General features: G+C 38.8%; 1 protein-coding gene across 7 annotated transcripts in view; it reads left to right on the top strand.

Moving 5' to 3' along the window:
* The window catches only part of CPPED1 (calcineurin like phosphoesterase domain containing 1), a 40,991-nt gene that overhangs the window by 15,061 nt on the left and 7,282 nt on the right, over positions 1-18,648 (top strand). For 6 of the 7 annotated variants that reach the window (XM_032703451.1, XM_032703447.1, XM_032703455.1 and 3 more), the window contains exons 3-4: positions 2,729-2,908; positions 10,282-10,704. In XM_032703451.1, the coding sequence (XP_032559342.1) occupies positions 2,729-2,908; positions 10,282-10,704 (603 nt within the window). The remainder of the gene's footprint in view (positions 1-2,728; positions 2,909-10,281; positions 10,705-18,648) is intronic. The other variant, XM_032703453.1, reaches the window with a different exon arrangement.

Below are 18,648 nucleotides of genomic sequence, written 5' to 3' on the forward strand. Positions count from 1 at the left end.
AGGGCAGGAGGAGGATGCCTATATCACTTACATCTGCCATTTATAAGGTCGTTTTTCTGAAGGATTCTCCTTCTTTTTTATATCCATTTCCAAAGAACAAGTTAATCCAGACAGCTGTGTAAGTGATGGCAGGAGACTAAGCCATTGTATTTGAAATACACTGAATTCCAGTACAAGAATTCTGTTGTCTGCTGTTCTGCCATGCCTTGTCAATTAATTATGTTGATACTACTTCTTTTTAATTAATCTGCCTACACTTTCATTTCTCTCATTAGTTTCAGAAGCAATTTTCCATCTTACTTTTTAGTTTGTGCATATCAGTATAAGCAGTTGTGCCTTTCATGCTTTCTTATTTATTCTAAGATCTAGTGTTGTGGGACTTTTTTTTTTAATAGATTTTTATTCTTTCTATAGCTGATAAAATATTTAAGTGGTCCTACTCATTTCAGACACTTTCAATCTGTTTTTTAAAACTTACCTTTCTTAGCTCTCTCCAATTAGTTGTGCTGCACTCCCTCCTCTAGGGCCAGGGCTGTGGGGAGCGAGGGAGAGGGAGAAGGTGCAAGGAGCTGTTTTTGTGTTTGCTGGAGTTAGAACTACTCTGTGCCATCTTAGACCCCAGCAGTGGCCCTCAAATTGGTACACTTAGCTGTGCTCTTCAACAAAACAAATGGAACAGTGTTTAAAATTATTTGTTTACAGAGACTATTGCTGGGTAGATGCAGCTTCTCAACTAAATTTTGTCCAACTTTTTGGATAATTGGATATTTTTTGTTTAACTCACCAATGTCAGCCAAAGCCTGGATTGTTCACCATGGTAGGGTAACAACATGGAGTAGGTCAGAATATTGGTACCTTAAAGTATGATAAGTCATTCATGCTTTTATTAATGTATCTTTTGTAAATTGAACAAATTGAAACACCTGATTGTTTCAATCAGCTTTACAGAGCTGCAGTCGTATTTAATAATGTTTTCTTACTGCTCCTTGGTGTGCTTGCTGTCTGTGTCTCTTGCTCTCTCTATTGGGCCATACTTGGATTGTGTCTGTTCCATATTTTCACATTTTTGCTGTACCATCTGATGAACGTTTCAGGCTGTGAGCCCTGGCGTGTGTTGTTGCTGTGAACAGTTTAAACATGAGGTGACAGGACAGGCCCTGACAACAGACAAGCTGAAAACAGAGGTCCCCAAACTATAAGCAGCTCATTGATTGTCTGTTGCTGGCCATTAAGGCAAGGCTGGAAAAAGACTATTTTAAGCATAACAAGGGGAAAAAAAGCAGCCAGGTAGGGCAAGGCACCTGCTGCAGCTGGGGAAAGCAGTGCCCTTGAGCTGTGTGCTGTGTGTGGTGGTGAAAAGGCACAGACTTACCCTACATTCATGAATTTGGGAGAAAATTGTCACAGAATCTCTGTGAGATTGCAGGAGATGTGAGTGCACTGCCTGCCTCAGTGTCCCTTCCTATTTCTCTCTCCTTTTCCCTGCTTTTTCTCTTCTTCAAGCATGGTGGACCCTTGCCTTCCAGCTGGGGTGTGTGGCTGTCCTGCTGTGGCTTCCAGGGTGCCCAGCTCTGCTGGGACCTTCTCACATGCCAGCCAGCTCCCCATGGCTGCATTCCATGCTCTGTGTGTGTCTGTGCATCTCTGGGACTTGTTTTCCCCCACAAATTCGCACGTTTCGCTAACACTCTTAACTCCTCCATAAAGCCTCAGTAAGTCATATCGGCTCAATTCAGCTAATTACAATTTTGGGCAACAGTATGTGCTTTATGTGAAAAGCAAAACTGCTGGCTGCATGTCTCCTCAAAATTATATACCCTATTCTTTCTTCCATGCAGTGTTTCTTCGTACAATAAAACAGGCGATGATGTACAGCGAGAATTTTAAAAGCAGGTGCCAAATACCAGGATTCTGAGTTCATATTTAGACAGCAATTAAGGGACAGGTTTTCAAATCAGCATGTCTCCATTTGACTCCTGCTTGACAATTTGATGATCAGAATACAAAATGAGATGGGCACACTGGCTTTTATACCATCAGTACCTCCTTATGGGCTCTGACACGTTCACAGTAGAGAGTGAAGTTATTTATGTTCAGAACAGACAAGCTGCAGAGCTGAGGAACATCAGAGCTGATGGTTCTGGTGACCAGACAGCGGTATGGCTTCATTTCTGTTTGTAATCACTGTAACATTTGAAGGCATCCTCTGTCCTGGGATAATTGCTAACTGGATTTTCTTGAGCCTCTTTTCCGTGCCCAAATTTGATGTGCAACTGTCATGGTCCAAAATCTTTGTCTCTTGTTTCTGGTAAATACTGAGTGCATTAATATGACTTCCTCCAAAGTGTAGTTTTTATAGGTACACTGCAGCATGATTTAAGATTTAGTATCACTGCAAACACCTGCCTTAAAGGATAACTCAAAAAAAACCTCTTTAACTTGCTCAATTTTCTAAATCAGGGGCAAAGCACACACTGTAGCAAATGTTCCTGGTCAAAGAGTATGATTTAAAATCTATTGTGAATATTCTAAATTCTCTTGGACTGGTCAGGAAAGGTCAGTGAATACTGTTGGTAGTTGGTACCTCCCAGGAAGTCCCACCTGTCTTTTGGGTTGGGATTTACTAAGGCACACTTTAAGGAACATGGAGGTAATTGTCGAGTTTCCCAACTTTAATTTATTTGATAAAGTCCAGAGTCATTTGCATGTGTATGTTCTTCCTTCTTAGGAAATCTTTCCCAGAGATTTAATGTGCAAACTTGCACATTTGCAGTTGCTGTGCAGCTGATTCAGCCCGGTGCCCTTTGCAGGAGTCAGACTGCTCTGCTCGTGTTTGATACGTCAGAGACGAACTCGCTTGGTCACATCTCAGTGCCTGAGTTGTTGGGAGGTTGGAGATTTGCTGCTGGTGGGTTTTGCACACAAGATGAGATCTGAATGTAATGCTGAAATCTGCATGCAAATGCTCAAGCTGCCATTTATACATTTGTGAACTGAATAAATTACAGAGAAATGTCAGGTCCAATTCAAGTTCTTAATGTTATATACAGTGAATTAGTAAGACATTCTACAAAGGAAAAAAATGCCTGATAATGCTTAATATCTTTCTCAAAAGGTGATTTTACCACAGTAAATCTGACTGTGAACTGCTTTTATTATTTCTTTTAAATTACCATTAAATAACCCATTTTGCTAAAACAAAGGAACATTAAGTTAAAAAACTTGCCAGATAAAATCAAGCTGCTCTTCTAGTCTTTAAGGGAGGCATGTATATAAGGAGGTTTTTTATAAAGTTTTAATTTTAGCTAAAAGTACAACAGTTCTTTAAAAAAAATCCCTCTCTCTTCTAGAAGGCAAGAGCATGAATGCTTGTGTTTGATTTGTCTGTGTAACAGGCATGAGTGGGTTAAAAAATGGTGCCTCAAATATGGTTCCAGCTTTAAAAATAACTGTAAGCATGTCACCTTTACTATATTTGCTTTCTTTGCCATTTGAACTGGCTGCTTGCTTTACTAACAAAAGCAAGTTTGTGTAGTTTTTTGAACTCCCATCAGTGTGGCACAGCTGGGGAGGAGGCAGCTGTATTCCACTGTCACTTGCAGTTTCAGCAAAATTGTCAGCTAAATCCCAATTCCTGAATCTTTGTCAGTGGAGATTTGTAATAGAGCATGAAGGAGAAAGGACACAGATTGACTTTTTAAGTGCAAGGTAGAAGCAGAGGCTTTGAAATGTTTATACTGAATCAGGCTGTAGGTAAAAATTTTATTTGTTTGAATGGAAGATAAAATTTTTATTAATATGTCACTGCCTGATCAATAGGGCAGTGTTTAGGTTTGACCTAATTTCCTGACAGTAAGGTAGCTTAATCTAAATAAACTCACTGCATCCATTTCTTTTGCTATTGTAACCTGACTTTGATATGCTTGGTAGGACAGAGTCCAAACCAGAATGATTCTCGGGTATTTTCTTCTTCAGACTCTTATGCCAATATTAATTAATAATGTCTAAGAATTTGGATAAGTAACACTATTTGTTAAACAACTAATAATAACTGTTTCAAGGAATGTCACTCTGGTTGCATAAATAAACATTTTATAGTAATTATCTGATTCTAGTAAAACCTAATGGAGCATTCAAAGCCTCCAAACAGCTCACTGTGAAATTAAATTTGCTCTCATCAGCCCAAGAGTAGGGAAGCATGAGAGATCCTCCATGCATGTTCAACAATCTCATACCATTGGGCTGTCACATACAAATATCTAATCTTCAGCAAGTATGTATTTATTTGTATTTTAGACCACAGTGCCTAGTCTAGTCCACAGTTGAAATAAGAAATCCTGCTGACAGTAACTCTCTAGATATTAAAATCTTTCAGATGTAATTCATTACACTGTTTTCCCAAACACTACATTTTATGATACAGCTAATAAAATCAGTACTGAAAATCTAGTACAAGCAGTAGATCTTTGTATTAAGTTCGTTGTTATTAAGTTTATTGTTGTGCTCCTGTAGCACTGGGATATTTTTTCCTGTTTGTGATGATTTCATCAGAAGCACAGGCTCAAAGGCAGTGATGGCCTGTGCTTGCTGTGACAGCTCTGCATTGCTGGGAGATGAGTGTGGATAAGAGCAGAGTTGAGCTTAAGGAAGGATAATAGTTATTTTCACAGCAGAACATGGAGCAGTAAATGCCATGAATTAGGTTGTTAAGTGGGCACCTGTGTGGCTGGGACTGAGAAAAATGTCAGCATTTGCAGTCATTATATTTAATGTCCTGCACTGGAACGAGGAGCAGTTGATCCCCTAATAGGCTTCCTTGTTCACTTTGGGGTTTTGTCATTGCTTTAATGTAATAATTGTTAATTATTAGCTTAAACTAGAGTTAAATTTTCTTCTTGTTTCAGTGCCCAAAGTTATATAATAAATGTAATTTGTGTTTTCATGCAGGGAAATTTTTTAGTGTGATCACTTTTTGTGTCTCAGAACAGATTATTACTTGTTTTGAATGTACTGAAAAAATCAGTTGCTTACAGCTGTAGACAAATGAGTATTCCAGCCTCTGCTTTTCAGTGGAACTAATGAGATGAGGTCCTTTATAAGTTAGACTGAGTAGTTGGTTTGTTCAGTAGTGAATATAGCCATATTTACATTATTTTTTAACTGCATAATTTTTTGTTCATCCTAAAATTGTCTTCAGGCTATTTGAAGATTAGAAATATATGTCTAAAGAAGAGAGAGGAGACATTTTAGCTATTACAGCACAGACTAAACCAAAAAACCTATTTCAGAACATGACCATAATGGGTTTATTAAAATTGATCGGCTTATTCTTGCATGTAATAATTTGGAATGACGCAGTGGATTGCAGGAGTTCATTAAAGCAGACACCAGAGGGGAGGCTTTTAAGTTTAAAACAAGAAACAGTGAAGAGAACAGACTAAGGAGTAAGACTGAACTGGGTGGCCAGAGAGATCTTTTCTGTCTGTGCTTGTGCCCTGTCTTATATCACAATTTTTAGCATCCTAGAAAAAATGAACCTGAAGTGAATTGAAGACCACGGTGTTTTGTTCTAACTGTTCATGGACTGTCAGGGAGTCACTGCCTTTATGGGATGATTAAAAGTAAACAAATGAGAAGAGGGTAAGTCAGGAGGAGCACTGTTGAGATGTGACAAGATTAGAGCCTAGTTAAATTTATATTTATGTCAGTGCATAAAAATCAGGTGCAATAAAGATGCAGTTGCAGAAGGAGCCTGGAAGATACAGTGTGATGTTGATGATACCCTGGGGTTTGGACCTGTGTTGTCTCCAAGTGACAGGCACAGCAGTGGGGCTGTCACTGGGTAGGGGTCAGCTGAGGGGGGTGATGTAGGATCCTAATTGTAGCCCTGTTAATCTGGAGTCAAAGCCAGGTATCCAAAGCAGCAGCAGAGGTGAAAGGCAGTGCTGTTCTGACAGGAGGAGACTTTCCCACAGAGTTAACAGTTAAATTCCCTCCAGTGAAGGTACTTACAGAAAGAGCTGTGAATATAACCTTGGACTCCCCTCCTCCCTGGAAATTTAGGGAATAGTGCTAGGGAAGGTCTTCCAAATGGCATGCAAAAGGAGTAGGGCAACTGCAGACAGTCATGAAAACACACCAAAAAAAGGACAAATACGTGAAGAACAGGGAAGTGCTCAGAACAATTAGACTTTTTGATTAAAGCAAAGAGGCCCAGAAAGGCCCAGTAAGGCCCAGAAAATACCCAAATCCTTCTGTGGGTTGTTTATAACAGTCATGTGATTGCTTTGAACAAGAATTACTTGTCTTTAATGATGATATCAGGAGAATTACTCTGACATCATAAATTACAGAAGGAACGGGCCCAGTGTTTTTATAAATTCTGGTTTCTTTGGTGGTGTTTTGACACTTTCTATTTTACTTTTATCAAATTTAGGTACTATTTCTCTCTGATATTTTGTATAGTCTTTTCATCTGCAATTTAGCTCTTTCTTCCTTGTTCTCTGATAATCAGTCTCTTGAGTTAAACATTTTCATATCAGAGGTTTTGGGGAGTGTTGCTCACATAAAAGTTAATTTTCTTTTTTTCTTTTTCAAATGGAAAATTTGTACTTTTCATTAAAAATGATGTGTTCCCTTCATGTTTGGGACACTTTTAAGATACATTAAAATTCTGAGTAATTTAGAAATCCAGGAAGTGATTGTGCCATATTTTTACATGTTGTTAAGTTGGCTGAAGATGTCTTGGGTAGTTCCATCCTAAAGGCTTCTCCTGCCTTGGGGGGAGGACTTAGACTTCTCCTCACAACACAGAAGTTGGGGTACCAACTCATCATACCATTATAACTTCTCCCTTTCCCTCATCTGATCCATATCAGTAGAAAAACTGGTGCTACTGTGAATTTTTTGGTAATTTTTCATCTGGAATACTTCCGGAGGAAAAGTTACAATGTTGGTGGAGGTCACTGTAAGGGAAGAGTTGCCTCACACAAAACTTGCAGTCAGCATGCCATGCAGAGATACAGTTTGGGGGGTAAACAGTGCTTTTGAGTTGTTTTTAAGAGCCAGAGCCTTACAAAAAACGAACCCACTTTCTTATAGAGGTGCAGTATGCTGTGGAATACTGCAGTAAACTGTAACTAAGGATTAGTAGCTAAAGGATTATTTCTTTGGCAGAATGATCGGTGAATTCTCCTTCTGCTGACTGAAGCCAAATTCAGCAAAGTACTTGCTTGAAATCTGCTCTTTCAGCACGTCAAGGCTGGTTGTCTTGACTCCTTTAAGCAATGCAGAAGGAACACTGGAAGTGTTTAGGCAGACAGTGATACACAACAGAGAGATGTTCTGCATCAGACACTTTGACATTGCACCTTTCTGCTCCTGTTCACATCCCTCAGCTTTCAGACATGATAGACTGGGAAGCTGTGGAAAATTGTGCACAGCTGCACTAGCAACAGTTCTCACTTTCATGTTTTTATAAAAGCCTAACTGCCCTTTATGGGCTATTAATTTGCAAATTCATTTATCTCAGGGCAAGACTTTATTTACACAGCCTGACATAAAGACAGAAAATTGTAGCCTGGGATTTAAAAATGTCACTGCACATGATGCCAGGATAAACAGCACAGAAATTTATTTCAGCTGCATCTACCCTGTCGCTTCCCAAACTGTTTTTTTACATTGCCTCTCAGCACTGTATTATTTCCCTATTCACCTACAACAAACCTCCATCTAAGCTAAAATAATGCATGTCATCAAATAGAAACGTTCTTCATAGTAATTGGAATAATTAACTGTTACAGCCAGCTCTGTGCCTGGTAGAGATTAAAGGGATATTTTTTATGCTGTGGCAGTGACCAGTGTAGTTTTCTGATGGCTTCTTCCTCTACCACTTTGATTATCTTCTCTATCTATTACAAATTCAAAGGGAGGTACCCTCAGGAGGGCTCTTGTGGCACCAATAGTCTGCTGTGCAACAGTGCAGCCCAGGGTTAGTGGCAGTCCAGCCCTTCCTCTCCAGCACTACACCAAGGGGTACTGAGACATCACTCCACCTTTTCCCACTTTCTCTCCCTGGGTTTCTCTTCTTTTGAAGTTGTTTTGACCTTCTACCAAGAAGAGGTCAAGCCAAGATACAATTGTTCCAAAACAATCTTTACTTAGTATGATTTCCTGGGCTCTTGGGCAGAGACCTTGTTTTCCGTTTCAAGCAATCTGTTTTCTGCAATAAAACACTGAATATGTTTCTCTGTTGCTATAGAAATAATATTACATTAAATGAGAGAATCAGTGCCCTGCTGTCGAGAAATCTAATCTAAGTGTTAGTCTCTAGAGCTTGAATTTCACCGCTGGGAAGAGGTATACATAATTCTGCAAATTATTTCTGTAACTTATGCATAAATGTCTTTATACTCTGCAACTGTTAGCTAAATTTCCCAAAGTGATAGCAGGGAGTTTAACATGGTGTAATGTGTTTACACAGATCTACAGAGCCTCCCCCCATCGCGTTTCCCCGCCCTCCTTCCCCAAACACTTCCACATTTAGAGCTCGAAATTTCCAACTCTTTGCATGGGAAAGTGGCAGGAAAAGCAGCACTCTCAGCCAGGTTCCCTACCCCAGGGACAGCAGTGTGCCAGGTCTGTTGGAATTTCTGGTGGTTATTGTGTAAAGTGCAGCTTCTCCAGGTGACATGAGGTGTCATTTGCCCTGTTTTTTCTGGGATTAATTTAGGATTGACCTAAACTGACCACAGTCCTGGTACATTAATATATCCCAAAAAGTGATCTACTTTCCTAGATCATTTTTCTAGAAAGTCCACTACTTTGTAGACTCCCCAGGTATCATATGCCTGTATTTCTCAAGTTACTCAAAGACTTCCCTACAATAACTTTCTACCCCATGCAGCAGTTAAACACAAGAGAGTTGTGGATTTTGACTTTATGGACCTCATATCCAATCTCACATCTGTCTTTACATGTAGCCATAATTTAGCTTTAATATGTTTTTTTCCCAGTGTTTTTCTAAAGCTGTAGAATTCTAGTAACAGCAATGAGGTGATACTTTAACCTGTATCTGTAGGATATGTAGAAGAATCAAAATATTTGTTGGTAATAGTTACTAAGGCTCAGTGTTTGTCAACGTAAGTATTTTGAAGAAATGGTGAAAAAAGCTTTTATCTCACAATACAGGAACCCCTTTATACATTTCTATGTATTATATATATGTGTAGTCACAAAAATAGAACAGAATTTAAGAGTACCTGATGATTGATTTGCAGAGACCTGTGTGCAAGTGTGTGTTAGAAACCTGAGTTCAGAGTTCTTGTAAAAATCCTGTTACAGCTTGTTGGTTAAAAAATGCAGTTATTATTTGTGAAATGGGCCTGTGCTAGATATATGTTATGTATTGCAGGACAAAATATAATTTATATGTGTTTATTTAATTCACAAATAATAAATGTATCAATGGCAACTAATTAAAGATTAGTCTTCAGAAAACCTAACAAAACGTCTGTTGTCATTAGAATAAAATAGCTGGGTCTTTTTCAAAAAATCCTTTTTAAATTTTTTTCAGTGATTGTAAATTAATCTGGCAGTAAGATAAATCTTCCTAGACAGGGACAAATTTCTGACAACCAGAAGAGTAACTGTATGGTTTGCATATTAATCTAAAGGCAGAGATGCAAGAAAAACTAGCAAAGTACACAATTGCCTTTCTTTGAAATTAATGGCATGCTTATTATTAAAAGAGACTTATCATATAAATAAGTCACCACAAGACACTAATTATGTTTTTGCTGTTAAAGTAGTTTTTGTAAGGAGAAAAAAAAAAGGAAAAAAATAACAAACCCAACAACCTTTTATTCCTTTGCACAGCCATAAATATAAACCGAAAGTTGACCTGGTTTTTACCCTTGTGCTGTTGCACTATCCAAAATTGCTGTATTTTTTCACCACATCATCAGTATAGAGATGAAAAAATATCATCCTGATGAAGCTGTTGGTGTAAAACAGTGACTGTGGCATCACCTGCTGCTGTGCTGGGTGTTGGTTCCTGTCCAGGGCCTGCCTTCAGGCAAGCTACTGGAAATGGCTGAGGACTTGCTCAGGGGGCAAAAGGGCTGAGTGGATACACAACATTAAAGTGAAAATGCATTCCTGATCACATCTAATAGAGAATATTTTCTTACTGTGCTTAGTTCCATAAAAAAAAAGCCAACAGTGAGGGTGAGAAAAGATAACAGAAATACTCAAATGTTTTGTGGTTGTTTTTTTCTTTAGGAACCCTGTGGAGAAAAAACCAAGTGCAAGATTTAAAGAACGTTCTGAAGAACACTGACCAGGACATACCACTGGTGTTTGTCAGTGGGAATCACGATGTTGGGAATTCTCCAACAAGAGAAACAATAGATGATTACTGCAAGAACTGGGGAGACGACTACTTCAGCTTTTGGGTTGGAGGTGTTTTCTTTCTTGTGCTGAATTCTCAGTTATTCTTTGATTCTTCCCAATGCCCTGAGTTGAAGGAAGCCCAGGATGTGTGGCTGGATGAGCAGCTGGCTGTTGCTGAAAAGCAGAAATGCAAGCACATTATTGTATTTCAGCACATCCCTCTGTTTCTGAGTACACCCGATGAAGACCACGGTTATTTCAACTTGGAGAAATCAGTTCGTGAAGAGATAATGGAAAAGTTTCATAAAGCAGGTATTTTCTCAAACTTTCCTATTGTTTCATTTTTGTTTCAAATGGTTAATGGCTCAGCCGCCAGACAAAATGCATTTAACTTAAATGATCCTGTTTTTAAGGAATGTTAGATACTGCTTGTGAGCCTCATTGTTCCCCACAGATCAAAATTATTAACTGAATCTGCTCACCTGAAAAAAGAACCAAACAAAATTTAAAACTCTGAGTGAGAAGTAAAAAGCTAAGCATGAAAAATTCTTTAACAAGGGTTCCATTTTGCAGTTATAAGGCAACCTGAGTTTTTCCTGCCTGCAGAGGGGAAGATCAGGTATTACCGTAGGAGAAAAATACAGAATTTATGTTTTACATAAAACATGGAAACAGAATTCAGAATTACCTTGGAGGTTGCTTTCTCCCACACTGAGCCAATTTTAAACCAAGAGTGTAATGCACTCCAGATATATTCAGTGTTAAAACAAGTCTTGCTCTGCTAAAATCAATCCTTTGCATATCCATTGCTAATAGGGGCCATCTCTGGGATGAAGGGCAGGTGGAACATGTGCTAAACAAGTACATTGTGCCAAATCCCTGAGCTTTGTCTGGTGCCACTTGAATGCCATGGAGACAGACACAGTACCCAGCTACTCCTCCACGCTGTTCCCATTGTTTTCACTTAATTGCCTTCATGTTCCTGGAGTGTGCTAGTCCCTCAAAATTTCCTGCCATCGCTGCATCAGTGTCATTTTCTCTGTATCTGTAAGAGAGCACATTATTTGGATTACTGAACAATGCACATTTTTTATGATATTGTTCCTAATTTACCATATAATTGTTAAGCCTGGACTCATCCAAACTCAGCCTGATTTCCAAGCTCTGAATCTCCTGCTGTTTCCAATCAGCAGGGCCAAAATTCACAGCTATCTGAGGGCTCTCCAGGGCACTGATATATTTGCAGATTCAAGATTTACAAGTGGGTTTTTTCCCCCTGAGGAGACATGCTGAGAATACCTCATAATATCTTTTTTAATTTTTGTGCCAGTGTTAATATAGTGGAATTATTGCTGTTGAAGGGTTGGGCAGCTCTGTGACTGCCTGTGTACTGTGAACTAAATCACATCCTAGTTCAGGGGGTATATCCCAGGAAATCAGCATTAATGTGGAAACCAAGGCAGTTCTGTTCTACAGCTTTCTGTCATCCAGATGTTTTTCTAACACTCAGTACTGGGAATATAATTGATGAAGAGGTAAAAGAAGTTGTGCAAAACTGTCATTGTAACGTTGTTGTTACATTATCGTGTTTCCTAGAAGGATCTTTCAGACTGATTCTCCAAACCTGTGTACAGAGGCTTAACCAAAAGTTGGGTAGGCCTCAAATGATGGGGGAAAGCCAAAAGGAGAAGCCAGCAATACAACTCTATGGAAAAAATTCCCAAACTCCTTTCTGTGCCACCTTTCTGTTCCTCCTGTCATTTCCCATTGTGTCCCTCATTCCCATCTCTAATCCAGCTTGTTATTTGGTTCCCTAATGAATGTGTTTAAACACTTTTGCTTGCTCTTTTGTCCAGTGAATCAATAGGTGATATTCACAATCCAATAATCAAACAGTTTGCTAATGAAATGAATACAGAGAACAGGCAGCTCAGTGGGACTCAGACTGCTGAGAAAAATGAGCTGAATCAAAAGTTGGCTCAGAGTTTCCTTAGTAACAGGTGGGCTTTCATTATTCAGTGGAAGAACAGCCTTTGTGAGACCACAGAGTGGTATCAGTGGATTGCCCAGAGGAGTTGGCATGGTGGGACAGATGCACAGATGTGCAAGGACACACCTGCTCTCTGAACCTCTGCCACAGAACAATCCATTTCAGCATATCATTGGCCATAAAATTGGTTTTCCCACAGTTCACTTCATATGTTCTTAGAGGATTAAAACACAGAATATTGCTAATGAAATCCCAGGCTACTTTGCTTGGTTTTGTTGTTTTAATTATGATTTTCAGTGTAAGAAGGTTAACCCCTTATAGCACTTAATTTAGAAATTTGGTAAACTGTTTATTCAGGAAAAACAAAGTCAATCTACCTTTTTATGAGTCCACCAGACTGCCACTATTCATCTTCCCCCAACCTGTCACCAGTCCTTCCTTCCTTCTGCTTTGTTGCTGTTGCTGTTTCAGTATTTCTAAGGACTCCAAAGGTTTGTTATGTAATTACATAAAATTTCAGGTTTAGGGATTGCTGTGTTTGGCAATGGAAGTTATTAGATGGGCATCATGTTTCAATGTTGATAACCCAGGATCAGAGCTGGACCTATCCCAGTTTTCACATTTGTACTTTTTCTGGAAGTGTCAAACACAGAACCATCACTCACTGGGTTAGAGAGAGACAGGAAAGGAAGGACAGTGTAGAAATTCAGGTCTTTCTGTGAACAAAGAAATTTATATGAATATATGTAGGAAATAATCACATACTTACAGAATGGTGATATTGCACAGGTGCTTTAAAGTGAGTATGCAACTTCAGGAAATTCTGATATGAAATTCAAAGCCCATATCATCTGTAGTTATTCTCTTCTAATCTCTTACAGATTACATAATGGTTTTGGTTTAAGTATCTGCTCATTACAAGCAGAGATAAAAGACTAGCTGTAGAGGCTACATCTGGTACGAAATACTGAATTACATTTCTCACATTAGAAGTGTCCTTAACAGTTGGGCTAATTAAAGATAAAATCATGTCCTTATGATAAATATTTATAAATTGAAAATCTGGCACTTGTAAATATGCATTACTACTATGCAAAGTTAAGCCATACTTGTAAGCTGCATGTCTAAGAAATCCTAGTAGCCCAGTTTTAATTTAAATGCATTGTACCAGGGACCGTCCTTGAAAATGTCTTTTCGGTCACTGTGAAAACCAACTCAGTTGAGGGCAGAGTTTATCATTTAAGTGAAGATACATTTGTGAAAGTCTATTTGTATAACTTCTGCAAGTTTAGCCTAAGTTGTCAAAGCTCTTTCTTCTCCACATGCAGAAGGTAAGTGCAGAAAAAACCTGTGTGCAGGAACTGTGAAAGAGCTGACCTGACGTTCTCAGCTGCAAGATCTGCCGGAGTCACTCGCCTGCTGCATGAAATGCATATTCAGCTCTCAAGGACTTTACAGTGCTGATAGAAATAGGTTTCCTCAGAGCACTGTAGGGAAACTAAAGAAGTGGTAGTGGTCTAGCCAAATATCTGGTGGTCTGCATGTCATGTGTCTTTGATAAACATTTTAGCTTTCAAATTAAGCAGTTTATGTAATAGAAGACCTGCTTGTTCTTACATATCTCATTCCAGTAAAATCTTCTTAGGATGTTAAAGATTTTTTTTTCTATGACCTGAAAAGGATGGGTATTTTTGGTGAGCTGTAGACAATCTTTTAAAGACTTTTTGTCCTGAGAACCATCACTGACATGCTGAACATTACTTACATTACTTAATACAATATAGTAATAGATGTTCTTAATGGCCCAAATGAACTAGAACATTTAAGCAAATGTCTGAACTTGTTTAAGAGCTCTGTTGAATAAAACCTAAATTAATAGCTGGTTTTTCACCAACAAAGTTGAAAAAAGACTTTTTGTTTCAAAGTTAGATGAAGAGTATAGGTGGTCTGTCTAGCTGAGAGATTTTGCATCCAGAATAGAATCACTAGACAATAGGTAGAAAATACAGAAGGAAATTCCCTGCAGTCTTCAACTTCTCTTAATTAAAAGTTTTATATTCATCCAAATGTCTCCAAAGCAATTTTTCAGATGTGGTTAAAAATACTTAATATGTCCATAGGGGCAAAAATAACAACCTAACTTTATTAAATGGCATGTTTTTTCATTATATTTGTCACTGTAGGTGCTGTAACTTCTAACACCTTTACTCATTAAAAGAGTGTGATATCTATATTCTCCTCTTAGAAATGTTGTGACAGGAGAGCAGTGTTAAAGGAAGAAGAACATCCACAGCTGAGATATATTTGAGCACAAAGTTAAAGCATGGAGTGCTGAAAGCTGTTGTTTCTAAAATTTACCAGACAACATATGCTATGTTTCATTATTTTCTTTGTTGTGTAATCAAAGTTGACAGGGGAGTAATATTTTCTTCTTCCTGCCATTGAGACCTTGATTTTGGCAAAGCCCATGCACTGAGTGAGTAATCTCAGTGCTTATGTGTCAGTGTTTAAGATAATTTAAAGACTCTCAACTTCAGTAATTTAGATCAACCTCTTTCAGTGTTGCAGTTATGCTCTTTTGGTACAGGTTGAGTGACCAAATTTGTTATTTTCTACATCACTATGTGAGAACAGCGGGTTTTAAGACCATTCCTCAGGTATGGTGATGTAATCTAGATACATGTAGGCATAGTTGGGGTTTTTTTCAGAAACTCAGCAGTAAGTACAAAATGCATATCCTCTGTAAGGACATTAAGTAATATTTTTTCTGGGATAAATTTTTGAAATCAGTTTTATCCACTGGTCTAAAACTTCTTTTTGATCCTTAGAGCACACAGCAATCCAGAGCATTCTTTGGGGTTTGTGTCAGGTCTCTGAGAAAGCTTCACTTTCAGATGGAAGAAGTAGCAAAACCAGGAAGTAAATTCCACTGAAAGGTCACAAGAGGCATCCACAAAACCTGACTTGAAAGACAGGGTGACCTCCAGACAGCACCTCAAAAGGGTGATTTAGACCAGTGCTCTAATTAGGTGATGTGGAATCACCCTCTGGCTGTGCCTGTTGTTTTTCCTCTGATTATATAGGAAAAGCAAGTGACACTAAAATCCTTTTCTGTATAGCACTGTTTAGTATTGTCCTATCTAAAGATACTTTTGACATAGATATACTTTGTAAAATCATATCTTGTCTCCCACTTACACAGACCCACTGGCCACCAGCTGCATCAAACTCCTGATGCAACACTGACCAGTGGGACTGTTTCCTACTACTGGGGCTCCACTGGTGGGAAGCTGCTGGGGGTTTTTTTTGGATAACAGGTCTGAGAAGTGCCTGAGCACTGAACAGTTCTGGTAGCAGTGCTGTGACTGATGCTTTCACATCTTTGTTTGCTGCTGCAGCACCTGCTCAGCAGATGAGGCGATGGGAGCACTCTCAAATTGCAGTGAGAGAAAATCAATTCTATTCCACTCAAGAGATTTTGTTTTCAGAGACTACTAAATATTATCATTCAGTTTGTAGCACTGGAGTCTTGAAAAGATGAGGTAAACCACGTGCCCAGGGGAGAAAAAAGGCACAGCAAAAAATGCTAATGGTTAATGTGGGCTCTTGTAGGGAAGCTGAAAGAGCATCATTTTGGAGAGCAAAATTGTTCTGAGAGCAGGTATTACTCTTGAACTGAGCACATTGTTCAGCACTTCAGACAGCAGCTGTATGCTGCAAGTGAAAGGAAGAAAGAGAAGCCAGTTTGTGTCTGATACTCCAGGGAGAATGTTCAAGATCAGTTTATCCATGTGACTTAAATGGTTGTATTTGCCAGAAACACTGCCTTTTAAAAAATACCCATCTACTCTTCCATGTGTGTGGGTGTACACACATATCTCATAGTAGCATCTCCCTGTGCCTGGATACTTACTTTGTTCTCCTGTCTGTGAAAACGATGAAAGGGCACAAGAGTGTTGATAACATTCAGGTTTTCCACTCCATACAATTTTATTTCTTTACAGAACTGCTTCTCCTCCTCTTGCTTCCATTTTGGCTCTACTGCTGCTCCTCTCTCTCTCCTGCAGTTCTAGGGACAAATACATACAGGATCAGCTTTTTCTTGTATATCCTCTTTCTTCAGTCCTTGATTGAGCAAGAGGTTTGTGTAGTGAATCAGTGATTTTTGGATAAACATAATTCTATTTAAAATCTAATTTTATCATTAGACTTGAACAGCTAACATAAAAGCAGAGTAATTAGGCCAGAATGATGACCCCAAGCCCTTGTGAAGCACACAGGACAGAAAAGGTATTTCTTTCAAATCCTCTTCCCATCTCCAATAATTTGTCTTTCAGGGACTTAGAGCATCATATTAATGTTACCAATCTAGTGCAATTTAGTGATTACTCTATAGATTTGATCAGTTGATCTGTGAAAACTACTTTCACAATGGTCTATTGGGGGAGTTTCATGTTTCACAGCTCTGTGAAGGAATACCTCCTTCTGTTTGCTTTGAACTTCACCTGCAGTCTGCATGGAGAGCCATCAGTTTGGGAATTAAATGCAGTGAACATTGATTCCTGTCTGCCATCACTGTAAAAAATAGTTCATTAATCAGCACTTAAAGGGTGATAATCTGGCCCATGTGATAAATTTCACTGCTCAGTCAGAACCACTTTTTTTTCCCAAAATTCTCTACCGAGTGCATGGAAAGAGAAGCAAGGTCTGTACTGTACCCATTACATATTTATTATGTCATTCATATTGCACTAATTTAGCCTTCTCCTTCTTTTACAGTCTCATTTGCTTTTGCTGAGAAAAGCATTTATTTAATTGAAGGCTCAGTCTAAATAAAGCATGCTACTGATTGCCTATGCTGATTATTCCAGGCATTCTCCTCCTAATTTGGAAAATCTGCTTGCTTTTCTTTGGTTTATTTTTATAGTAGTAATTTTCTTCCTATATTTTTACACTGTCCATGGTGCTGGGTTGAGCAGTTTGATTTCCAAACGAGGCAAGGCCAGTCCAGCAAACCTGAACACAGCAAACCTGCCTCAGAAATGGATTTTGTACATTAGGAACTAGAGCTGGAAAACAACTTCTGAATTCAGGGGGTTTTGGATTCAAGCCATGGAAGTAAGTGTAGTTACAGAAACTGGAGTCAGACACCCCTGGAATTTAAACTAGTTCGAGTCTCAGTTCCAGCCCAATATCATCTGATTGTGTGAGAAAAATTGTTTTCTAGGTGCATGTTTCTTCATTATTTTTTATTATATTTCAGGTTAAACATGGGTACGTTATTTTCCATCCTATTTTAACCTATTTGGATTTCTATAATCGTTGCAGCTAGATTTCCCTAGAGATTGGGGCTCAGGCTGTATGTCTTGAGTTAAACTAGGAAACATCAAATTTTTCAAGTTAGGAAGAGATACATTTCACAAAATCTTACTGTTGCATTGTTATGGAATATACCTTAATAAAGGAAAAAGATGATTTGGCTAGCATTTCATGTTTATAACAGATATTTTATAATAACTTAACTACTCCTTAAAGAGAAAGGCTGGTCAAAACACTAATTAAAAGGATGTGGCTGTATGTTGGTCCATACAGAGAAGGCAGGCCATAGTCCCTTTTCTTTCCTGCCCCAAACTGAGTTGAAAACATGCCCAGTCTTCCATGTCCTTACACTTTTCTACTCTATGGAAAACAACAGCAGGGTACCAGAAGTCTGGGAATTATGGGACTGCAGCTGCACAATGAGCTAAGACTGGGATGTTACCACTCTCAGGGGAATTATCCAGGAGACACAGCTAAATGCCTTTGTTCTCTTACAGTGCAGTTATGTCCAAATCATGCTGACCCTTTTCCCTGGTGCCACAGGAGGGTTTCTCTGAGTGGTAAATGATAATTTGTACAAAAAAGATGCTGCACTTTTAAAATTCTGTAAAATAACTTCAGCTTCTCCTGCTAACAGACCAACTGCCTTCTGCATGAGATTCAGTTGTAGTTTCTTTTTATGTAATGAACTGTTTTCTCATCTGGTTCTTGTCAGAAATAAGATCAAAAGCATGCTAACAACTGGGGTAGCTACGGTTTTCTTCCCTTCTTTTTAATTATCTCCAGGCCTGAAAAAGGGTGGTGAATAGTTCATTTAGGCCTCAGTTTCCTCGAGAACGTTGCTCTGCCTTGGGTTGCTTGGGAGCTCAGCAGTGCTGTGGGATGGCCAGTTACAGGGAATCATCTCTCTTAAATCAGAGCTGCTGCAGTCTGGGAGGATGTGATGG

This window comes from Chiroxiphia lanceolata, chromosome 16, assembly GCF_009829145.1.
Source record: "Chiroxiphia lanceolata isolate bChiLan1 chromosome 16, bChiLan1.pri, whole genome shotgun sequence".
Lineage (NCBI taxonomy): Eukaryota > Metazoa > Chordata > Aves > Passeriformes > Pipridae > Chiroxiphia > Chiroxiphia lanceolata.